The following is a 26,188-nucleotide window of genomic DNA, read 5'->3' as shown; positions in this document are numbered from 1 at the left end:
GCAGTTATGCAAAACACTTCCATAGTAGACATGCAGTGAAAAACTAACTCTATTTCCCTTAATCCTATCCCGCTCCCCATTTATTCTGTTCTTTCTTTTGACCCTGTCCCTCCTCAGAAGTATTTGCTTCTGATTAGCCCCTTTCTCACTCTGCCCTCCTCTCTGTCATCCCCCTACTCTCTTGTCCCCTTCCCCTCCTATTTTCCTGTAGGGTAAGACAGATTTCCATACCCAATTGAGTGTGTATGTTATTCCCTCCTTAAGTCAAATCCTATGAGAATAAGATTCACTCATTCCCTCTCACCTTCCCCCGTTTCCCCTCCACTGTAAGAGCCTTTTCTTTTCTGTTTTTTTTTTGTGAGATAATTTACCCTGTTCTACCTTTCCCTTTCTCCTTCTCCTAATATAATCCTTTCTCACCCCTTAATTTTATTTTCCAGATATGACCCTTTCATCTTCAACTCACCCTGTGCTCTCTATCTATCTGTCTATCCATTCATCTATCTATCTATATATATACATACATATACTTTTTTCCCTCCAACTACCCTAATACTGACAAAGGTCTCATGAGTTACAAATATCGTCTTTCCATGCAGGAATGTAAACAGTTCAACCTTAATAAGTCTCTTATGATTTCTCTTTCCTGTTTATCTTTTCATGTTCCACTTGAGTCTTGTTTTGGAAAGTGAAATTTTCTATTCAGCTCTGGTCTTTTCATCAAGAATGCTTGAAAGTCCTCTATTTCACTGAATGACCATTTCTTACCCTGAAGAATTATACTCAGTTTTGCTGGGTAGGTGATTCTTGGTTGTAATCCTATCTCCTTTGCCCTCTGGAGTATTATATTCCATGCCCTGCGGTCCCTTAATGTAGAAGCTGCTAAATCTGGTGTTATCCTGTTTGTGTTTCCACAATACTCGAATTGTTTCTTTCTTTTTGCTTGTAATATTTTCTCCTCGATCTGGGAACTCTGGAATTTAGCTACAATATTCCTAGGAGTTTTCCTTTGGGGATCTCTTTCAGGAGGAGATTGGTGGATTCTTTCAATTTCTATTTTGCCCTCTGGTTCTAAAATATCAGGGCAGTTTTCCTTGATAATTTCTTGAAAGATGATGTCTAGGCTCTTTTTTTGATCATGGCTTTCAGATAGTCCAATAATTTTTAAACTCTCTCTCCTGGATCTATTTTCCAGGTCAGTTGTTTTTCCAATGAGATATTTCACATTGTTTTCTAATTTTTCATTCTTTTGGATTTGTTTTACAGTGTCTTGATTTCTCATAAAGTTACTAGCTTCCAATTGCTCTATTCTAATTTTTAAGGAAGTATTTTCTTCAGTAATCTTTTGAACTTCCTTTTCCATTTGGCCAGTTTTGCTCTTTAGGGCATTCTTCTCTTCATTGGCTTTTTGAACCTCTTTTGCCGTTTGGGTTAGGCTATTTTTTAAGGTGTTATTTTCTTCAGTATTTTTTTGGGTCTCCTTTAGCAAGCTGTTAACTTGCTTTTCATGATTTTCTTGCATCACTCTCATTTCTCTTCCCCGTTTTTCCTCTACTTCTCTTACTTGCTTCTCAAAATCTCTTTTGAGCTCTTCCAAGGCCTGGGACTGATTCATATTTTTCTTGGAAGTTTTGGATGTAGGAGCTTTGACTTTGTTTTCTTCTTCTGGTTGTATGTGTTGATCTTCTTTGTCACCAAAGTAAGATAATATAGTCTGACTCTTTTTGCGCTGCTTGCTCATGATCCCAACAAATTACTTGAGTTTTAAACTCTTTGTTAAGCTAAGAGTCTATTTCCAATGTGGAGAATGTACTGTCCCAAGCTTTGGGGGTTTGTACAACTGTTTTCAGAGACACTTCTAGGGACCTGAAAATTTTCAGTTCTTCCAAGGTGCCATGATAAGGGGCGAGGTGTTTCCTCTCCACAGGCACAACAAGCTCCACCACACCAGCGTTCCTCCTCGCCCCAAGACTGCCCCTCAGATCCAAGCACGGGCAAAGCAAGAGATTTCTGCCTCAGCCCTGGCAAAGAGATCCCTGCAGTCCCCCTCTGATCATGATCAGCCACTCGATTCCACCTCAGTCTGTGGGCCGGAAGCTCAGAAGCCAGCCGCTGCCCTCAGGGCAGCTGAGATTTAGCTTCTTCTCTCACAGCAGTCACAGACTTTTCCCACTGACCTTCTAAGTTGTTTTTGGCATTCATGGGTTGAGAAGTCTGGAAACCGCCGCAGCTGCCCGCGATTCAGTCCTCTGAGGACTGCTCCAGGGTCGCTGCAGTCTGTGTGCCCACACTGAACTGCGCTCCTCTCTCCGCCCTGCGTGATAATATGTTTCTGATCAGCCATCCAGGTTGTCTTGGGCTGGAAATTTGTTTTACTCTGTGTTTTTTGGGTTCTGCTGCTTTAGAATTTGTTTAGAGCCATTTTTTATAGGTATTTGGAGGGGTTTGGGGGAGAGCTTTAGCAAGTCAATGCTTTCCCTCCTTGGCTCCGTCCCCTCCAGCTCTTTTTCTCAGGCAGATGCTGAGTCCCATCTAGCTATAGATTCTGTTTACTCCTTTCTCCACCGCTGTTGTCTTGAGTTCAGGTCCTCACTACACATTTAATTAATCTCATTTTTATTGGTATTTTGTGTTTTTACAAAATGTTAATTTCTGGATCTATCTCTCCCCCATCCTCTTACCCAGCAAACTATTGTAACAAAGATTTTTTAAAAAGCAGTTCAGTAGAAGCAACTACCTCCTCAACCATGTCTAAGAGTATATACAGTATTCCATATACCAATAATCTACTATCCATAAGGAAGGGAGATTTATTTTCTCATCCCTGATCTAGGGCCAAACTAGATTTCTCATTATCAGTTTCACTGCCTTCAGTTTTGTTGTTTTATGTTTGTTCTTTTCATTTACATTGGTGTAGTCATTAAATATATCGTTTTCCTGGTTCTGCTTACTTAGTTTCTTCACTATTAGTTCATTTAAGCCTTCCTGTGCTCCTCTGAATTCTTAAAATATTCATTTTTGGCTTAAACATAGTAATATTTCATTACATTCCTGTACCACCATTTGTCAAACAATCAGTGGGCATGCACACTACCTGTTGTTGAGAATATTATAATAACCTCTGAGTGCAACCTTCAGGTCAGCTTATGTTTCCTAATACGTAAATCTCATCGGGAATTTTCCCTGTTTTGAAACTTTCACTGGCTCTCTCTTAGCTACTAATGAAGTTCATACTCACCTTGGCATTTGAAGCTCTCTGTAATAAGACTTAATTCTTCTCTCCCAGTGTCACATCGAAGCTGGTCTAGTGGCCATTTCCCAGAGATCTCCCATACTTCACTGACCCTTTGGCCATAATACTCTTGCCTCTCTCTCCCACATTGTAGTCTCTGCCGCTTAAAATCCCATTTGTCCTCAAAATTTTACCTCCTCCAACAATGTCTTCCTTGTTTCCCTGCTAGAGAGCCATCCCTCCTATAACTCTGATAGTGGATTGTCTGTGTTCTTGGTACCTAGCACCATAGGAAATGTTCAGCAGATGTCTTATTGATTTGAATTTAATTACTGGATATACATATATATGTGAATTGTTAAGCTGTAATATGAATTAATGTATGAACTGCTTTTGAAGACGTCTGTTCACATTTTCCCTAATTTTTATTTGTTCCAAGGAAGCAGACTTTTTGTCCTTTGGTCTTAGATGTTATGTGGTAGGTCACTGTGCAACAGTATTGACATTACTGTGGAATAATTTATAGGAAATGGATACTTGTTTTTATCCTCTTGATGAGGAAATCCAAAGCCTTAAATGTGGCATGACATCTAGTGCCTGTTTAATATGATTAGTAGTCTGCATTTTCTCTAAACATTTTTGATTATGGAGCCATTGGTTAATTAGCCATTGTTCGTGATTTTGCTAAGCCTCACATCACATCCTGGTTCACTCCCAGCTCTACCATTTGCTTCTAACCTGTTTGATCATGGGCAAGTCATTTGACCTTTTGGAGATGTTTTTGGATAATATTTGTATTACCTTTCTCTCAGTGTCATTGGAAAAGTTGTTGGCAACTTTTGGCTGTAAGTAGTTATTAACACAGGATGGTATAGTATCACTGAAGACAAGGATGGGAGAATATTATACCACTGAGTATTCTTTCCCTCCACCCCCTCAAAAAAAAAAAGAAATCTAAAACTCATTTCTTTCTTGGTTCTGACTACTTTTACCATATCATGTCTCAAGATGATTTTTAATCATCAGGCAATGACTACCAGCCTCTTTTCATTACATTTGCTGCAAAAGGCAAATCACATTAGCCGTCTGTCTTTTGTGTGGGCTAGGAGTGGTTTATAAATAAGACTTGATTTTCTAAAAGAAAACGTGTGTCCACACTGGCGGTCCAAAACTGAAAGGGTAGTACTTGTTTTTAATGGCTAAAAGATGGGGAGAAGGAGAAACAGGGAACGTCATATGTCAGGAAGTCCCTCGGGAGAGTTATCTAGAGAAAAGTCTGCCACAAAATTCTAAACTCATTAGCTTAGGCTTAGCTAATGTGACAGTTGTAGACTAAAGTATACTTTTACATATCGGATGTACCTTAATGTGGGAGGAGGCTTGGTTGCATTTGCTTTCAATTTCATGCCCAGTGGTATTTTATAGGTAACTTTTCTTTGGGGTTTTTATGCAGTGGTTGAAGAAAATTAACATGGAGTTGGATGCTATTAAATTCACACGAGTGAACAGAGCACCATCTTACAATAGTACTATTCTAACACATAGATTCTTTCCTTGGTAGATGTAACTGTCTTGATTCTCGCCCTTTTTACACCACCATACCTTCCACACACAGCTCCCATTGCATTCTAAAGGAGCTCTGAGCAGAGAAGAACTGCCCAGCTGTACCTGAGAATATCGATAGTGTAAATCATCATTGTATTAGTTCCATGTGGCAGAAACTAGAGAAAAAATGTTGGAAACAGATTGTTCTTGTTTGGTGTGTGTGCATGCTTTAGGAGCCCTTTTCATATGAAATCATGAGGAGAAAGGTTATCCTGTAAACCTTAACAAAAGCCTCCCGTTTGAGGGATTACTTCATATTTTAAACATTTTGGTCCTTTGTCTCAGGCTTCTCAGAAAATCAGATTGCCCTGATCTTCAATGGAAAGATGAGGTTATCTCTTGGCACTGTAATAATAATAATAATAATAATAATAATAATAATAATAATAGTGGTGGTGGTAGAAGTAGTAGTAATGATAATAATAATAGCTAGCATTTATATAGCACTTTAAGGTTTGAAAAGTACTTTACAAATATCTCATTTGATCCTCCCAGTCCTGGGAGGTAGTTGCTATTATTAACTCCATTTTACAGATTAGGAAACTGAGACAGACAGTGATTAAGTGGCTTACTCAGAGTCAAAAAGTTAGGAAATATCTGAGGCAGGATTTGAATTCAGGGCTTCATGATTCCAGGTTCCAACTTCTATCCACTATACAAAGTTGGACAGTTCTGTCTTTGCACTCTCAGCACCTAAGAAGTACAATTCTAAGGTATCTAGAAAGGTAAATTAAGGGAAAAAACCCTGGATTTATTCTTGGATTTAGACAATATTTATCACCTTTGTCTCTCCTTTATAAATAGTACCTAAACAAATGTTCATTCTGTACTAAATTTCTTCATTTTTACATAGCCAGAGCTTTGGACTTTGTATTCAGGAGAGATATCTCCCATCTGACTTGGTAGTATGTGTGTAACTTGGGCAAGTCATTTAAACACTGAGCCCCACTTTGCACAACTATAAAATGGGGATGATAATACTTGCCTACCTTACTGAGTTGTGAGGCAGCTTGGCAAACACTTCATGAAGAAGTCATTAGTCTTGTTTGGTTTTTCAACTGCTTATTTCTTCCTCCCTCATACTTCTTACAACCAAAAATGTTAATCATCCTATCAATCAACACATATTAAATAAATACCTACTATGTGCCAGGCAGTATTGTAGGCTCTGGGGCTTACAAGTATGAACAACGAGACTGCCTTTACGAGGAGCTTATATTGTCAGAGTTATCGTGGGCAGTTAATCTATCAACTTAAAAAACAGCATTAACAGCATCTTTATGATAAAACTGTCCAGTTCTTTCAATGGATATTAATGAATTTTGGTCTTCATGAGATTTCAGTTCAATCAGTCTATATTAAGTAAGCATCATTCTAGGAAGGTCCTAAAAGGTATCATCTGTATGGTCTTCATTTCTTCATCACCTTTCAGTTTAGTCCTACTCTTCATGACCCCATTTGGTGTTTTCTTGGTAAAGATACTGGAGTGGTTTGCCATTTTCTTCTCCAGCTCATTTTATAGATGGGGAAACTGAGGCAAACAGGGTTAAATTACTTGTCCAGGGTCACACAGCTAGTAAGTGTCTGAGGCTGGATTTTGAACTCAGGGGGATGAGTCTTTCCTGATTCCAGGCCCAGCAGCACTCTCTCCACTGAGCCAACTAGCTTCTCTCCTCCTCTATTACGCCTCGATGTCTTGAAACCTCAGTTTCACTGCCACAACACAACGTAGTCCTTCCAAGGTTAACAAGTGATTTCGTAACTGCTAAATCCAATGACTTTCTCAGTCCTCATTATCCTTGGCCTCTGGACAGCTTTTGACACTGTTTACCATCCCCTTCCACTTTGGTGGTATATTTCTTTGGCTTCTGTGACATTTATCCCTTTTGATTTTCTCATCTGTCTGAATGCTTCTCAGTATTTTTTGCGAGATCATCATTCGCCTCCCACCCATTAAACACAGGTGGCTTTGAAGGCGCTGAATTCTGACATTTTTCTTTTCTTTTCCTTTCTCTTTTTGGTGACCTCATTTCTCCCTTGAGTTTAACTGTTTCTATACAGGTAACTCCCAAATCTACATAACTAGCCCTAATTTCCATTGAATGTCATGCCTATACCACCAACCTAGAAATCTCTTGTTTGTCCTTTTAGCATCTAAAATTCAACGTGTCTAAACAGAACTAATCTGCCTCTAAAACTCCACCTTTCTCCGAACTTCCCTGTTTTTGAATCCACTGCCATCCTGGTCACTGAGATTTACAACTTTAACGTTATTTGACTCTTTGCCTTGACTCTTTGCTCTCCTTCCCCATTTGCTCCCATATCACTAAAACTTTAAAATTCCACCTTTATAGTGTCTCTATCCTCTCTCACCCTCCATCCAGCTATCTCCCTAGTTCAGGCTTTTATCACCTTTTATTTGGACTACTGCAGTAGCTTCTTAATTGTGGTCTTCCTCTTCTCCCTTCTGTAATCCATCCTGTTCCCAGCTGCCAGATTAATAGCCCTCTAAAGCAGGCCTGCCCATGTGATTTTTAATCTAATTATCCTCATTGCCTACAGTGTTATGTGTGTGGTATGCACACGTACACGCATACAAATACATACCTGCCCACCCCCTCTCCCCCTCCCCACTCTTCAACCTGCAATTTTAAAGTTAGTCACAATCTGACTTATATAGATTCCATATTGATTCCATGTTATTCCCTTTCATACACTCCAGGTTCTAGCCAAACCATCCTATTAGCTGGTTCTCAAACTGGACATTTTCTCTCCTCTCTGCTCTTTCAAGATCTTGGGCTATCTCAGCGCCCTCTATCTCCCCCCTGCCTGTAATTAATCTGTTTCTTCTTCACCTTCACGTTTTGGAATCTCTGGTTTCTTTTCAGTCTGAGCTCAGTCACCACTTGCAATATGAAATCTTTGCTGATTTCCTCCAGTTATTAGTGTTCTCCTTCCCTAGATGTCACTTTCTGTTGACTTATCTTTGTACCTGTTGCATTCTCCCCTTCTCCCTGCCCCCCACCAGTGCAATGCAAACTTCTTGAGGTTAGTGATGGTTGTATCCCTGCAGCCTAAGCACCTTTCCTTGCATTTTACAAGTGTTGATTGAATTGTTGACTTGGCTGGGGAGCATAAAGACAAAGGAGAGTGTGAGACTGACTTAGTTCTGCCTTACTTAAATCCAGCTCCCTTGCTAGTCAAGACATCACAGGTGATGTTATTGGTTTTCTTTGAAAAAGAAGGACTAATGATAACAACACCATAAAGACAAAAGAAGTAGTTCCTGTGCTTCAGAAGCTTATAGTCTGTCTCTTGGCTTTGTTTGAAAGTGGCCATTCAGATGTAGCTGTAGCCTTTAGATTGGCTCTGTTAACAGTCTTTGTTACCTTTTCATGTTATATTTGCATAATTTATGGACCTTCATTCAGCATCTCAACACTCATTTCATGGTATGCCTATATGGAAACTTCCATTCTGTTTCAGAAAGATTTGATTCCTTTTGTCCTCAAAAATTTGATGGACATCATCTGCTTGAAGGAAAGAAGAGCTTTAGGTGGGCAGGGGGTCTAAATGCACAGATCCAGATTAAGTCTGTCTTATCATCCTTTCTTATCATCTCCACCTGGAGAAAGGTTCTTGCAGTACAGATCAACGAATTGATCTTTTGTGAAAGATGTTCCTAAAGGGTTAACCTCTCTTATGAAGATGCTGGGGAAGGTGTAGGCAGCATTCACTTTTTAAACAGTGTATGGAGAGATCCTGTATAAATGCTTGAGTAAGTGTGGCATTACTTAGCAGCAAAATTGGAGTTTGCGAGAGATTCAGTTAACGTCTTGTATTCTTTAGTGGAGTCGAAAACTTGCGCAGCTCTCATAGAAAACAGCTACGGAAGCATAAAACTTTGTAGCCTTTTTTCCTTCAATTATCGTGATCAGACTGTAATCCAAGTGCCAAGAAGATGAAGACTATCCATATATTTTCATCCCTATAAGATAGCTGGGGACAGGAGTGAGAACAGAATAGAAATACAGTGATGTTCCCATTATCGAGTATGATTAAGAATTAACTATTCCACAGAAGTTAATTTTGCAGACAACTAAAGTTTCAGCATCAGAATTTTGATCCATCTTAGTTCTATTTCATCTGGCTACTCTTTTCAGTGATAAAGATTATAACCAACGCATTCCCTCTCATTCTATATTATGTCTTCCTAAAATTGATTAGCCAACGTAATTGGAATTCTTTACATTGCATGGATAATAGTGTAATAATTAGGCTGTGTAGGCATGTTAATATCCCCTATTTTCAATACATGTTGGCTCTCTTTTCCCTAGCAGAGAATTATAATTTGCATTTTTTATTAGTGATTAGGAGCATTTTTTTCATATGGGGTGAATATTGTATGCTTTGATCTCTTATCTGTTGGTGAATGGCTCTTGGTTTTGTGTATTTATGTCAATTCCCTAGATACTTTGAAAATAAGACTTTCATCGGAGCAACTGGATACAAAGATTTCTCCACTCCCCTCATAATTCTCTTATTCTGGCTGCATTGATTTTGATCATCCAAAGTTTTTAAACTTTATGCAATTGAAATCATCTTATTTCATAACTGACTCTATTCTTTATTTAAAAATTCACCCCTTAGCCATAGTTTGGAAAGGTAGCACCTTCAGATCTCCTGATTTTGTTTTAATTTGACCTTTCAGATTTAGGTGGCTTATGCATTTGGAGCTCATTGATGGCATGCTAGTTAGCATTTCAACATTGCTTTAAGGTTTGCAAAGTAATTTACCTACTTTATCTCATTTGACCCTCATTGAAGCCCTGTGAAGTAGGTTTTGTTGTCTGCATTTTAAAGATGAAAAAACTGAGTCTGAGAGCAGTTAATGACTTGCCCAGGGTTGTAAAGTTAACAAATGTCTGCAGGTGGGATTTGAACTCAGGTCTTCCTGACCTCAGGTCCCACACTGTATATTTTGTACCACCTAGCTGCCCATATGATTTAAAATGTTGGTCTATACTTTGTGCCATTTATTTTACATAATTTTAGGTCCTGACTCTTTTCTAGATAGTTGATGCTGCTCAGTAAGTAGTTCTTGGAGTAAATGAATTATTATTGGACCATCATCTCACAGGTAAGCCATATGTGTCCTGATCAGTTTCCCCCTCCCTTCAGAAGTGGTTCTCTGTCTCCTAAGTCTAATTTCATTTTCTACATTCTATTATAGCCACTTCCTGATAAGGGTAAATTAAAGTCATTTTTGGACAGTATCCTACCATCCCAAGAAGTATTTGGGTGGTGGTGGCATTGGCTAAGGCTGTTTAGGAAGTAGAAGGTCAGAGGAAGACCCACAAGGGTTTCTTGTCTTAGATTGTCTGTGCTAAGGGAACCCTCTAATGATGAAGGCAGTTGAGAGTTTGTGGTAATGTAAATTGCTTCTGGGCATTGGGAAATAAGGAATGAGAAGCATATGCTGCCTCTTAATATTTAGGAAAGAATATAAAAGGTTGTGTTACCATTACATAATAAATTACTGTACTGTAATTTCACACATATTATATACTGAACCCTTATAGACACCTTCGAAATTGACTGTCAGAATCTTTTTTCCCACTATGTATAATTTCTCAAACCTCACCCAGTCGAAGCCATAAGCAATTTAACTGTTTTATAACTCAGCTTCAAAACCTTTAAATAGAAAATGACTAAGCCTGTTAAGGGGGAAGGGAAAGGGAGTACACATTCATATAGAGTCTTATGTGCCAGGGCCTGTGCTAAAAAGTTAAGTGCTTTTTACAAATATTTGATCTTCACAACAACCTATGATGTAAGTACTATTATTATCCCCATATTATACTTGAGGAAACTGAGGCTTGCTTACAAGATCACACAATTAGTAAGTGTCTGAGGCTGGATTTGAATTCAGGTCTTCTGACTCTAGGCCCAGCTCTCTATCCACTGAGCCACCAGCTGCCTAAGCTAATAATAATCTACAAATAACTATTTAATCAAGCTCTAAGTATACATGAAATGAAATGCACCTGTTTGTCAGCTTTAACAAGTAGATCTCCTGTTGGACTTGGAATCTAAGAAAACCTGGGTTTACATCCTGGCTTGGACTAGTTTTGTGACCATGGGCAAGTCACATTTTCCCACCTATGAAATAGGCACAATATTATCTGTCTCATAGGGTTCTTAAAAGGATTAACTGAGATAATATATACAAAGTGCTTTATAAATTTTAAATCTCCAAATAAATGTCAGCTCTTATAGGTCTTTTTATTCTTCCTGGGGAATATCACTAGTAGAACTACACTAAAACCATACTAGAACACAATTAGCTAGATAGAGAAAGAAGAATTTGGTGTAAATAAAGACTTTCTTGGGCCCTGGTCCAAATGGATTTAGGTAATGAAGTGTTCAAAGCACCTCATTATAAGGCACTCTCACATATAGTGTAATCACATAGTTCAAATCCTGATTGCAGAAAATTCCAGTGTATTTTCTTTTTACAGCTAATTTTTTAAAATCTTCTTTTTGTCGTTATCTAGTGCTTTTATATCACTTTTATATTCTGATACATCCTTTCCTTCTTTATTCAGCAAGCCACAACTTCTAACAAAAATTATAAAAGAAAGAGGAGGAAAAAGCAGTTTTAGTGAACCAATACTTAACTGTCTGACAATATTTGTAATATTCCAGAACTTTGTCGAGTTTCATCTATACAGAGAAGGAGGGAGATGCATTTTAAAAATTTTCCCTTTGACCTGGATTGGTTAGTATAATTACACTACAATCAGTGCTGTTGCATTTGGTTTTTTTTTTATTATTATTTACATTGTTATAGTCATTGTATGTATGATTTTCTGTTTCTCCATTATATTCTTAACGTATCCAACTCGGGATGAACACTCAGACATGCATGTATGTTAATTTCCCTGAAGATATGGTTCAAGCTGATTGTTCAAGAAAGGTATTCCCACAATAACTGAATGTAGTCATATACTAAGTGGTCATTTAGTACATTCTTAAAATGTCCATTAAAAAATCATTGAATGACTTTTAGGTCTATATAATTCTCTGTTTTTAATGTATTTGTTAAAATTTTGAATCCTAATTGTTTTAAAGATGCAAGTAATCTTAGTGGTAAAAGATAACAATTAGACCCCAGCCCTGTCTCATTTTTTTCCTTCCCTTGTTACTTCCAAATTTAATTTGCATTCATTTATGCAAGAAGCACATGAACACTCTTGACAATTCATCATAGGCTCTGGAGTAGCCCTTATGCATTTTTTTTAAACTTAAAAATCTTTTTTTTTTCAATTACATGTAAAAATTTTTGAGTTTTTTTTTGTTCTCTCCCTTCTTTGTTCTGCTACTCCCTCATTGAGAAGGCAAGCAATTTGCTATAGATTATACATATTTCCATATTAACCATGTTGCAAATGAAAACAGACAAAAAAGAACAGGAAAAATAAAGAAACTATGTCCTTAGTATGTCATGATATGTGTTCAGACTCCACCATTTCTTTTTTTGGGTAGCATTTTTCATCTTAAGTTCTTTGGAATTTGTTTTGGATCATTGTATTGTTCAGAATAGCTAAGTTATTCACAGTTGACCATCATACAATATTGCTGCTACCATGTGCAATAATTTTCTTCTGGCTCTGCTTACTTCACTTTGCATCAATTCATATAAGTCTTTCCAGGTTTTCTGAAAGCATCCTGCATGTCATTTCTTAAAGCAAAATAGTGTTCCATCACAATCATATCCCACAACTTGTTCAGTCATTCCCCAATTGATAGGCATCCCCTCCATCTTTGTCATTACAAAAAGAGCTGCCATAATTTTTTTTTTTGGTACATGTAGACCCTTTTCCCTTTTTTATGATCCCTTTGGGATACAGACCTAGTAAGTGGTTTTGTTGGATCAGAAGTTTGATTGCTCTTTGGACAACTCCACCAATAGTACATTAGTGTTCCAATTTTCCCACATCTTTTCCAACATTTATCAATTTCCTTTTCTGTCATATTAACCAATCTGATGGGTGTTTTTTTTTTGCATTTATCTGATCAATAGTGATTTAGAGCATTTTAAAATAACTACTGATAGCTTTGATTTCTGCTTCTGAAAGCTGCCTGTTCATATATTTTGACCATTTAACAATGGGGAGTGACTTATTCTTATAAACTTGACTCAGTTCTCTATATATTTGAGAATTTCTCAGAGAAATTTGCTCTAACCCCCCCCCCCCACACACAGATTTCTTGCTTTCCTTCTAATCTTGGCTGTACTGGTTTTGTTTGTGCAAAACCTTTTTAATTTAATAAAATCAAAATTATCCTTTTTCTCTTCTAATTTGCTTATGATATCACCCTTTATGTCTAAATCGTGTGCTCATTTTTACCTTTTCTTGGTAAATGGTGCGAGATGTTGGTCTATACTTAGCTTCTACCAAGCAGCTTTCTAGTTTTCCTAGAAATTTTTGTCAAATAGTGAGTCCTTGTCCCCAAAACTTGAATCTGTGGGTTGATAAAACATTAAATTACTATCATCATTTTCTACTTTTTATTGTATACTTAATCTTTTTCATTTATCCACCACCCTATTTCTTAGTCAATACCAGATTATTTTTAAAGGTAGCTAAATGTCATAGTTGATAGATCACTGAGCTTGGAATCAGTAAGACTCATCTTCATGGGTACAAATCTGACCTCAGACACTTACGAGGTGTGTGACCTTGGGCAAGTCACTGAACCCCGTTTACCTCACTTTCTCGTCTGTGTGATGAACTGAAAAAAGAAATGGCAAAACTACTCCACTATCTTTGCAAAGAAAAAAAAAACCAGACAGACTGAAATTGACTAAATAAAAACATTAAAAAAACCTAGATTATTTTGATGATTACCACTTTTTAATGCAGTTTGAGATCTAGTACTGCTAGGCTATGTTCTTTCACTTTTTTTTCACTGATTCTTTTAATATTCTTGAACTTTTTTCTTCCAGATGAATTTTGTCATTTTTTTCTAACTTCATAAACTAATTTTTGGTAGTTTGGTAGTTTGGTGTGGTATTGAATAAGTAAATTAATTTAAGTATAATTGTCATTTTTGTTATATTGGCTCAGCCTACCCATGAACAATTAGTCTTTCTCTTGTTATTTAGGTCTGACTTTATTTGTGTGAAAAGTTTTTTGTAATTGTGTTCATGTAGTTCCTGGGTTTGTCCTGGCAGGCAAACTCCCAGGTATTGTATATTGTCGACAGTTATTTTAAATGGAATTTCTCTTTCTATCTCTTCCTGCTGGATTTTGTTGGTAATACAGAGAAATGAGAATGATTTTATGTGGATTTATTTTCTATTCTGCAACTTTGCTAAAGTTGTTAATTATTTGAACTAGTTTTTTCATTTTATTCTCTAGGATGTTCTAAGTGTGCTATCATATCATCAACAAAAATTAATAGTTTTGTTTCTTCATTGCCTGATCTAATTTCTTCAATTTCTTTTTCTTGCCTTATTGCTATAGCTAGCATTGAATAGTAATGGTGAATAATAGGCATCCTTGCTCCACCTTGATTTTATTGGGAAGGCTTTTAGCTTATCTTGATTACAGATAAAGCTTGCTGCTAATTTTCGGTAGATACTATTTTTCATTTTAAGGTAAGCTCCCTTTATTCTTGTGCTCTCTAGTGACTGGCAATGCTTGAACCTTACTTTCATTGGAATTGACTCAAAGAAGGAATAACATACATATTCACTTGGATATACCCTACAGGGTAAGATAGATTTCTATACCTAAGTGATTGTGTATGTTATTCCTTTTTTGAGCCAATTCCAGTGAAAGTAAGGTATAAACATTACCTGTCACCCCCCTCCCCATTTCCTCCTTCACTGTGAAAGCTCTTCCTTTAACAACTCTTTTATGTAAGATAATTTTCCTTGTCCTTCTGTCTTCCCCCTTCTCCCAGTGCATCTCTTTTCCTCACCCCTTAAATTTTTTTAAAATCATTCCATCATTCTCAACTCACACCCATGCCCTCTGTCTATGTATGCTTCTTCTAACTTGTATAATAATGATAAAGTTCTTAGGAGTTATAACTATCATCTTCCCATATAGAAATGTGAACAGTTTAACCTCATTTAATCCCTTATGATTTGATTTCTCTTTCCTGTTTACCTTATTATGCTTCTTTTGAGTCTTGCATTTGGAAGTTGAATTTTCTATTCTGCTCTGGTCTTTTCGTTAGAAATGTTTGAAAGTCCTCTATTTCATTAAATATCAGTTTTCTTCCCCTAAAGGATTATACTCAGTCTTGCTGGGTAGATTATTCTTGGTTGTAATCCTACCTCTTTTGCCTTTTGGAATGTTATGTTCCAAGCCCTCCATTCCTTTAATGTGGAAGTTGCTAAATCTTGTGTGATCTTATGGTATTCGAAGGGTTTCTTTCTGTCGACTTATTTTCTCCTTGATCTGGGTGCTCTGGAATTTGGGTATAATATTCCTGGGAGTTTTCATTTTGGGATTTCTTTCAGAAGGTGATCCGTGGATTCTTTCAGTTTCTATCTGACCCTCTGATACTACGTTATCAGCTCAGTTTTCCTTGATAATTTCTTGAAATATGATGTCTAGGCTCTATTCTTGATCATGGCTTTCAGGTGGTACAGTAATTTTTAAATTACCCCTCAATTTATTTTCCATATCACTTGTTTTTCCAATAATATATTTTATATTTTCTTCCTTTTCCTCCCATTCTTTTGACTTTCTTTTATTGTTTCTTGGTGTCCTGTGGAGTCATTAGCTTCCGCTTGCCCACTTCTAATTTTTAAGGAATTATTTTTCTTTAGTGAGCTTTTGTACCACTTTTCCCATTTAACCAATTCTACTTTTTTGTTTTTTGCTTTTTGGTGAGGCAACTGGGGTTAAGTGACTTGCCCAGGGTCACACAATTAGTAAGTATCAAGTGTTTGAGGCTGGATTTGAACTCAGGTCCTCCTGACTCCAAGGGCCAGAGCTCTATCTACTGCACCACCTAGCTGCCCCTGCAGTTCTACTTTTTAAGGAGTTCTTTTCTTCAGTGAATTTTTTTTACCTCTTTTTTTCCTTTCACCAGTTCTGCTTTTTAAAGAATTCTTCTCTTCAATAGATTTTCATGCCTCTTTTACTATTTGATCAATTCTGTTTTATAAGCATCAGTATTTTTTTGTTTTTTTAACCAAGCTATTAATTCTCTTTTCATAATTTTCTTGCATCACTCTCATATCTTTTCCCAATTTTTCCTGTACCTCTCTGATTTTTAAAATTTTTTGAGTTCTTCCAGGAATTCATGTTAGGCTTATTTCCAATTCAATTCCAATTCTTTTTTTTTTTTTTTTTGAGGCTTTGCTTGTGACTTTTATGTCATTTTTTTCTGATGTGTCTTGATCTTCCCTGTTATCAAAATAACTTTTTAGGGTCAGGTTCTTTTTTTTTGTTGTTGTTGTTCTTTGCTTAATTTTCCAATTTATTTCTTGACTTTTAACTTTATGTTAAAGTTAGACTCCTCTGGAGGGAGAAGACAGTTAGGGGTCACTGTCCTAAGCTTCAGGTTTTTCATGCTGTTGTTTTCAGAGCTATTTTGGGGAAATCTGTAAGTTTTCAATGCTTCCAAAGTGGTATGATCTAAGGAGAGATATGGTCATTGCTCTCCTGGACTGTGCTTTGAACTTTACCCAGGAAGGGACCTTTTTGCCTTTAGGCCACATGCGCTATCACTTCTATTGGCCCTGTGACTGTGACTCAGGCCTTTACTCTCCTGTGGCCACAAGTGCTAGTGCTCCTTTCTGTCTTGGAGCTGAGACCAGGCCCCCCTGCTCCCTAGTAAGTGACTATAAGCATTCTTCTCCATCTTAGAACTGTGATCAGTGCCCCCTGCTACCTTGTAGCTGCAAAGACTAGTGCTAACAGTGCAGCCTGACACTGTATGGGCAATACAACAAGGTCCTGAACCCAGCATCAGCAAGGGGTCCCCTGTAATCTTTCTGACCAGTTGTTTGACTTCCTTACTGTCTATGGACTGAGAGATCCTGAAGCTGATGCTGCCATTGATGCAGCTGCCTCCAAGGCCTTCTGTTGGCATTGCCCCGGTGCAGCCTGAGCTGTGCTCTGGGCCCAACCACCATCCTGGCGTGACAGACATTTCCTGCCAACCTCCTAAGTTGTCATAATCTAGAAAATTATTTCACTTTGAACTTTTGTTGGCTCTGCCATTCCAGAATTCTATTTAAGGTGTTACTTTAAAATTGTTTGGAGGGGAGTTTGGGTGAGTTCCTGCCTTTCCTCTACCATCTTGGCCCTTCATCCATTTTTTTAAAAGGACTTTTGGGTTGTATACTATATAAGGCCAAACCTTTAGTAAGTAGGTAATTTGTTTTTCAGTTCTTGAAGTAAGTTACATGGCTCTTGTATCCAAGTATAATTTCATTGCTAGAAAATAATGCCAATATTAATCCCTCTTTGTTGAAGGAATTAAGTAAGTAAATTAATTGCTTTTTAAGAATTTCTAGGCTTTATTCATTAGCTGCCACAAATAATATCTGCTTGAATCAGTGTGATGTTATTTTGCTAGAATGAATCCTTTGTTTCTATTTTCTTAATAATTTAAATCATTCCTTCAAAGACTGAGGCAGGAAAACCATTAGCATAACCAGGAAATTTTGTAACAGGTATTATCTTCAAAATAATCCAGTTTTCCCAGTTTTTTTTTCATTAAAAAAATCTCAGTTGGAATGATAGAAAGATAAGAAAAAATTCAGCATGTGTAAATGTGAAGTTCTACACTTAGGTTTTTCAGTTCGTTCATATATATAAGGAATCAGCTAGAGTCCCTCAACCAATTCTTTTTTATTGGGATTTAAAATTGAAGTTCAGTATATCATTCGCCATTAACAGGCACCTCATATTCTAAAACTTTAAGAACAGACAAAAATAATGAATAAAAAATTGAGGGTTTTAATTGACTATAAATTCGTTATGAGCTGAGATGATAATGGTCTCACTGTGTTTTGTCATAGACGAACCAAATCTGGAATACCTTGCTGATTTTTCTGTAACACATTTTAAGAGGGACACATATTAACAAACTAAAATGTACTTAGAGGAGGTTGATCAGGATGGAGAGGATTTGGAAATTATAGAAAATGAGAAACAATAGAGAAAACTGAGGATATTAAACCTGGACAAAAAATGTCTTAGGGAAAAGATGATCCTTGCCTTTGAATGTTTCAGAGGCTGTGGTGTCGAAGACAGACGAGACCATGTTTCTGCTTCCTACAGGACTGATGAGTTGAAGGTACAGGAAGGTAGCCTTTAGGTTCTCTTATTTCCTGGGTATATTACATCCAACTAGTGCTTTTCTTTCCCTTCTCCAGTCCATCCTTCATAATGCTACCTGTTTAATGTATTGATTGGGTAGTTCCTCTGCCTGAAAACCTTCAATGGCTCTCCACTGCTTATACCACATAAAGGACCAACTTCTTACCCTGGCGTTCATAGCTCTGCAGAATTTGATTCGAGGCTCTCTTCACAGATTTATTTCAGACTACTTCATATGCTTTGCACTTCAGCAAAACTAGACCTGCCCTTCAGGTATTATGGTGAATTCAGTCTCCTCTACCTGCTCCTATCATATCCCCATTTTTGAGTTCCCTTTTTAAGGCCCAGCTCATGTGACACTTGCTATGTAACCTTTCCCAATTCCCCTCACCCCAAAGCAGAAAAAAGTGATTTCTCTCTTCTCACATTAATTAAAGCTCTTTATACATCTTCTCTGTACTTACTGCATGTGCCCTGTATCCTAGTTGTTTGGGTCACCTATCTTATCCTCTTAGATTGAAAGCTCCTTTAGGTGAAACACTAAGTTATTTCATCTTCGTATGCTGAGTACCCATCATCATGAAGCCTTGTATCAAATGAGTCCTGAATGGGTTTTTAATGAAACGGTTGAATTGCAATACAGGAGGGAACATTCTAATTTATTAAAGCTCTCTGAAAATGCAAGAGGCTATCTTGAGGTGGCTTCCTTGAGGTAAACTCTCTTTCCCAGGTAATGTTCAGAGCGAGATTAGATAACCATTTACCAGGAATGCTATAGAGGTGGTTCCTGCCCTGGAGGGAGGTTGGAAATGCTGACTCTTAAAAATCCCTTCCAGAATAAGATTTTGTGATTCAGAGACTTAATGGTCTAGCAATTTCTGCCAAAGAGAGGACTGGTCATAACGAGGTCGACTTAATTCATTTTACTACATTGTAGATAATTTCGTCACTCTTTACTTTAAACTTCTTGTGATGAAAATTTTTTATTCATTATTTTTGTCTGTTCTTAAATCTTTGGAATATGGGGTTCCTGTTAATGGTGAATGATATACTGAACTTCAATTTTAAATCCCAATAAAAAAGAATTGGTTGAGGTACTCGAGTTGATTTCTTGCTTCCTAGGAAGGAAGTTGCAGGTAGTTTGTGTTTGTATATCTGTGCCATAAGCCCAGGAACTTAATCTTTTGCATGTTGGAAAGCCATTGTGTACCCAGGACTACCAAAGAGGATGCTGGCTGCAGAGACTGGATGAACGACGCCCAGTGGTCTGCATCTTCATTCTTTTTGGTTTCTTTTGAACACCTGCTCTCTTCTATTCCAGAGCACCAAAACTACTTTGGAATAGATGAAAATCTGGGCCCTGTTGCAGTAAGCATCCGGAGAGAGAAGCTTGAAGAAACTAAGGAAAAAGAAGGGTCCCAATTCAACTATCGGGTAGCTTTCAGGACCAGTGAGGTATTTCTGCTCTCCATTTATTATCCTTGGGGTGAGAGGTTTGTTTTTTTTTTTTTTTAAACAAAATGAAAAACAAAGATAAGAACCTCTTAGGCCTTTAACACAAAGGGAATTCTGGTGCTCTTGAATTTTAGTTCCTCTCTATTCTTAAATTATTCAAAGATTTTGTGCTTACACATGTCTCTGTTACACTATTCACCTATCTCACACAGTAGTTGAAAGGAATTATTTTAACAACTATTGCATGTGTATAACTCCGTGGGTGTTAAGGAACAATGATTTTGATTGCTGGCTTATGTGGTAGGACAGAACAAAAGGCAGAGGGATTTGGGACATGCTGAAGAGACAGGATATATGCAAAACCCAGATTAAGATGACTTTAAATCACAGCAGATGAAAATAGGTAGCCCACAATATGAAAACCATATTCTCAGAGGGTTTTGCCAGAGCAGTCATTCCAGTTATATATTTTTATGTAAGACCCCAAATAAGTCTCATGCTTTTAGTAATTCTTACTGAGATTACTATAGAAATAGTACCGTATAATAGTCTTAGAGTGGGTTTTGTTTGTATTTATTAATTATGTATTAGACCTGGTCCTTGCATTGGGTCCTATTTTCACAGGAGAATCTGAGATCTATTTAATTTAATTTAATTTTAAGGATGTGATTTTGGAACAGACTGAGCTAAATTTCAAAATCTAAATGTGAAATGGTTTTGTGGTGTTATTTCATAGTCACATGCAGCATTAGTACATGGACATGTTGCCACACTATATATTTTGGGTCCCCATTGTTCTAAGCCTTCCTATGTTCATAAGATAGAGCTTTTTTTAAAAGGACTCATATTATAAGTGACACGTATATTATTGAGAAACAGCATAGTTGAGAACTGGCCTTGGAACCGGGAAGACATGGGTTGAAGATATGGCCTTTGATCCCTATTGGCTTTTGGACCCTGGGCAAAATCCTTAACCTCTCTGTTCCCTAGGCAACTCTCTAAGGTGATGTTTCAGTAAAAGGGCCGACCTGCATTAGTAGATGAGGGCTGCTACCTCATCTGGAGTTCCCTGTGTCAGTGAGATCATATAAACCCATTCCCTGTCCTCTACATATTATTAGATTCGCAGGGCTATTTAGGGGTTTTAGGAGTCATCTAATGCAATCCTGTCATTTTACAAATGAAATTTAAGTAAAGAAAGTTTAGGTAACTTGTCCACAGTCACATAGCTAGTTTGTACCTGAGACAGGAAGTTGCAGTTCAGTTCTCCTGACTCCCAGTCTAGTACTCTTTCCATTATGTTGCATTATAACAAGACGATATATTCAGATTAGAGATTAGTTTAAAATACAGGTATTATTGTGTGTTTGAGATCAGATTTTATGAGATAGGTTTCACTAATCCCTTTAGCTCTGTGTGTAACCAGCTAGTAGGTGCCATTGGAAATCTCAAGCAGTCCTAAAACTAGGAAAGGATTCTGAGAAAATGAAGACGAGGGAGAAAGATAAAGGAGGGGGCATGCTTGGCAGTTGCCCCAGGTGCTTCAGGAATGGAAGCACAGAGCTGCGACTAGACCAGCTCTCCTCCACCTCCCTCTTCATCTCTCCTGCCTGCCACTACTGATTAGCCTGACTTATTCTCCTTGGACGTTTGCTATTGCTGTCTTAATGTGCTGTTTTGGTGGTTGGCTTTTCTCTTGTTATGGGGGGGTGCGGTGGGGAAAAGGAACTGGGAGATACTTTACACACTGTTGTCCCCTTCCAAATAATAACAGCCTTTCTCCTCCAACACTTTTGATGTGTATGTAAGACTAAAATATACTTTAAAAATGATGGCTGGCCAAGTGTTATTGCTATAAATATTCAATGAAGTCTCGCGCTTTCCCCCCCATAGCTTACAACGCTTCGAGGAGCAATTTTAGAAGATGCCATACCTTCCACCGCGAGACATGGCACAGCACGAGGGCTGCCTCTCAAAGAGGTTCTCGAGTATGTTATCCCTGAGCTGAGCATTCAGTGCCTACGGCAGGCTTTGAACTCCCCCAAAGTCTCGGAACAGTTACTCAAGCTTGATGAACAAGGGGTAAGTCATTCACGAGGTTTGTTTTTCTATCTCTAGGTTTTTCAGACTCCCTTCTCTCTTCCCTCCCCCCTCCTGGCTCCTCCTAAATATTTTTTTTCATTTTAATATATGAATACACTGCCATCACAGTCTAGGACACCAACTGTTGCAGGGGGACATACGTCCCTTCATACAGAATGTTGGGAGATCAGCCAGTTGTTTCCACTGTTGAGAATGTGGTTAGTGCCTTGAAGTACTGATCTTATTGATTTACTTTCTTAAATTCATTCATTAAATTTTTGCCCACTATGTATAAGGAAGTGTGTTGGAGAGGAATGGGAAAATTAATGACAGTGCCAAACACTGATCTCAGGAAGCTGATGCAAACGCACACATTTAATTTGGTGAACAGTATAGACGCTCATCTGTGATGTACAGTATTACCATGCTAGGTGCTGAGACTGCAAAGACAAAAATACAATGGTCTTTTTTTCTCCCTCCATGAATTTAGGCGGTGCATGGTATAGAGAACAGAAACTGGACTTAGGAAGACCTGAGTTTGACTCTTGCCTGACACTTACTAACTGTGTGATCCTGGACAAGCCACTTAATCCCTCTCAGCCTTAATTTCCTAATCTGTAAAATGTGTATAATAATAGTACCTCCCTCCTAGAGTTGTTGTGAGGACAAAATGAGATAATATTTGTAAAATACTTTCTAACTAAAATGCTTATACCTAATGCTAGGTACCACTATCGTTGTTGTTGTTTTCAGTTCTATAAAAGCATGAATATATTTAAATAGGCGTTCATTTGAGGAAGAGGCCCTATCCAAGCTAGTGAGGTTGAAGAAGATTTCGTGTGTCCATACATGTAGGAGAATAGAGGATGCAGAGGCTAGAGAGGCCTTCTGGTGACCCTGCAGGGTGGTCAAGGCCAGAATCTGTCAGAATCTGCCCTTGGTTCTGGGGCTGCAGGGAACTCAAAGGAGCCATGAAAAAGAAAGCCAAAGCATTGAAACTAAAAAGGGGAAGGTAGGCTTAAGATTAAGCATTCAGTGGTAGTCAGAAGGAATGAAGAGACTGGAAGCCAGTCAGGAAGCTTTTGTAATAGTTCCTGGGAGAGGTAAAGAGAGCCTAGATTGGTGATAGTGAGAAAGGAGAGGTGGCTGGTTTCAATGTCCCAGACTAGGCACCTTATATATCTGAAGTATTAGCCTAAGTATTCAAGATATTTTTAATTATTTGTCTTCTTTTTGTAAAATTTATGCAGCATAAAAGATTACAGTGGTATTTTGAGAATTTCTATGAGAGGATAAACAAGTAATGTTACTTATGCACTTTCATGTTAGAATAAGTCATATTCATGATTTGACACTCCTTTATTCATGTGTGGTACAGTAGAGCTAATTTTGGGACCACAGAATGTTTGGTGTTTTAAATGGGCTGAATTTCTAAAACTGATTATTCTAATTGGACTAACGAGTTAACAATTTAGCATGAGCAAACTAGATGCAGGCACCTTAAGATTCAGAGTGAATCAACACTGTGATCTGTTGAGGTCAAGAAGGTAACTTAGCTTTCAAAAACAAACCTATTTGTTACTCAAACACTGAAGGACTACTTTAGATGAGTATCTGAGTGCCTTATAAATACTGCTATTAGAGAACTTTATTGTTATTTCTTTTTCTTGTTTCTCTGCCATTGTTAATCATCTAAATTGTACAAAACTTCCATGAAACAATTGAGTGAAGTATTTTAACAAAGTGGGAATAATGAAATATGTTTCCCTTTTGTCCGACATGTGCATAAGTCTGAAACAGTCTTTTAGGACATTGTTGAATATAATTTGATGTCTCAGGAGAAGCTATGTACAGTACTTAAGGTTTGTATCTTAGATTCTGTGTCCCATTTTTCTGCCTAGCAGATTTATGCTCAGCTTTCTAAAGGCACTTTTTAAAGTGTCCAAAGTAACAGAAGCCACACTGATTTTTATGCCTCAGAGTGTGTGCTTGTGTTCTTGTTGGCTGTAGTAGCAGAGTTCTAGAGATAGTTGCACTTTCCCCATCTATGAATCATGGGGTCCCTGTGCCTCTGCTTGATATCACATGGTCTGCCCTTCAGGGTATTAAAAGCACAACATTTGACCATTTGGTCTAGTTGATTTTCTCCTTTGGAAATGAGATGTTATTGGGCTAGCTACTGCAGTAAAGAACCGAGGTTAATATCAAAAGTGGTGGGATCTTTTGTGTAGCAGCTTAGGATAAAGGTACCCAACTATTTTGTGGTGGTTAAGCACAGAAACTTTGAACTTGATAATCAAAGCATTTCTGAGGATTACTCTACTATAGCTCTAAATTCAAGGAATTATTGTTGAACATAAGGCTTAGTTTTGAAGTAGAGAAATACTACTTATTGGGTTAGATGAGTTTAATGTGCTTTTTCTTTTGAGATATTTGTAAGACTCACGTAGTATTGGCGTGAGATACTTAAAAGCCTTCTGTGTAATAATTGGTTTGTTCTTTAAGAACTTTGAAAATTTTTCTTTGCTTGAAGGTCTATGAATTTTCGTGTTCCTTGGGATGACATGATCTAGCATAGTATATCTCTGGCCAGTGCAACATGTTTTGTTTTATTTATGGAAGAAGTTTGCATGCCCTGTCCTCCCAACCCAGAATAAAACATCTACTGTCATGCCCTGTCCTCCCCACCCAGAATAAAACATCTAATGCGTCCACCTCATTCTGCTAAAAATTATGTTTATGTATATGTACCTATGTGTGTATATGTCTGCAGTATAAAATGTATTTATACCATGGTTTATCAGTTACTTTCATTTTAGTTTTTTTAAAAAAATCTACTTTAAAAGTTACTTTTAAAGATAGCTATTTAAGTTCACTACCAAAACACTAATGTACTGTTGGTAGAGTTGTAAACTGATCTCACCATTCTGGAGAGCAATTTAGAACTATGCCCAAATGGCTATAAAACTGTGCATACCCTTTCATCCAGCAATACCAGTGCTAGGTCTATATTCCAAAGACATAAAAAGATAAAAGGACCTATTTGTACAAAATTGTTTCTAGCAGCAATTCTTGCATGATGGCTAAAAAGTGGGACTCAAAAAGATGTCCATAAACTAGGGAATGGCTAAACAAGCTGTGGTATATGATTGTAATGGAAAATTATTGTTCTGTAAGAAATGACAAGCAGGATGCTTTCAGAAAAACTTGGAAAGATTTACATGAACTGATGCAACAGAACATGAACAGAGCCAGGACAACATTGTACACAGTAACAGCAATATTGTTCTATGAAGAACTGTGAATGACTGAGTTATTTTTAGCAATACAATGATCCAAGACAATCCCAAAGAATTTATGATGAAGCATACTATTTACTTCCAGAGAAAGAACTGATATTGATTGTTGTTTTTGTTATTTGTCTTTTGTTCTGGAAGAGGACCCTGGCATCAGGAAAGTGATTCCATGACTTGCAAGCGAATTGGATTTAAGTGAGGGAGGGCTGTGCAAAGCCACCAGCCTCACTTTCCCCTCCAGAGCCAGCAGGGTCCAGTGATTAGATATAAATCAAAATGACAAAAGCATGCTATTTTTCACTTTCTTTCATTTTTTTCTTTTATTCAAGTTGTCATGTACAAAACGACTAATATGGAAATGTTTTACGTAATTTCCCATGTATAACCTATATCTGATTGCTTACCATCTCAGGGAATGGGGGGAGAGAAAGGAGGGAAGAAGGGATAGAATTTGGAACTTAAAACTTTAAATAATAATATTTTAAAAAATTGGGGAAACTAAAGAAAGTACAGGGCAAAAAAAGAGAAAAGAAAGAATGGTAGCTCATACACATACAACCAAGAGGATCCTTGAAGAAAAAGAGAGATCAGGTTTTCCTAAACTATTTTCCTCAGTAGACTACATCCTGATAATATAATTGACTGAGAGATTTAGAGAATATAAGATCATGCTGTGGCTATCATTAATTGACTAAAAAGCATTTTATTCTTTAGAAGTCTGTTAGGTGGCCTTGTGGATAAGGTGCTGTATTTGGAGTCAGAAAGACTCAAGTTCTAATCTTGTCTCAGCTATGTGTTCCTGAGTGAGTCACTTAACCTCTCTTAGCCTCAGTATTCTCATCTATAAAGTGGGGATAATAGTATCACCTATCCCCAGAGGATTGTGAGGAACAAATGAGATGATATATGTGAAGTGCTTTGCAAAACTGAATGCCAGATAAATGCTAGCTGCTGTTGCCTGCTACAGGCTGAGGGCCAAATTAGTGAGAATTAGGAATCCCATGAAGTGGTAGAATGTATTCGAATTGCAGTTAAAATTATATAAACTATAGCTTTAAATAATAATACAGTGTGAGTTAGAAAGAGGGTAATAATTAGTAATATAAAGTACTCTATAATAATAAAGTTAATTATAACAACATCAAAATGTGGCCTTAAAG

At 37.4% G+C, this 26,188-nt stretch overlaps 1 protein-coding gene across 7 annotated transcripts in view; it reads left to right on the top strand.

The window, feature by feature from the left end:
• The window catches only part of LOC114050137 (signal-induced proliferation-associated 1-like protein 2), a 257,408-nt gene that overhangs the window by 138,201 nt on the left and 93,019 nt on the right, over positions 1–26,188 (top strand). For all 7 annotated transcript variants that reach the window (XM_027871725.1, XM_027871723.1, XM_027871722.1 and 4 more), the window contains exons 4-5: positions 19,517–19,650; positions 21,544–21,732. In XM_027871725.1, coding sequence (XP_027727526.1) covers positions 19,517–19,650; positions 21,544–21,732 — 323 coding nt within the window. The remainder of the gene's footprint in view (positions 1–19,516; positions 19,651–21,543; positions 21,733–26,188) is intronic.

This window comes from Vombatus ursinus, unplaced genomic scaffold, assembly GCF_900497805.2.
Source record: "Vombatus ursinus unplaced genomic scaffold, bare-nosed wombat genome assembly UNPS02014798.1, whole genome shotgun sequence".
In the NCBI taxonomy this organism is placed as follows: Eukaryota; Metazoa; Chordata; class Mammalia; order Diprotodontia; family Vombatidae; genus Vombatus; species Vombatus ursinus.
Note: the sequence above shows the minus strand (reverse complement) of the source record. Positions and strands in the feature narration are given on the sequence as shown.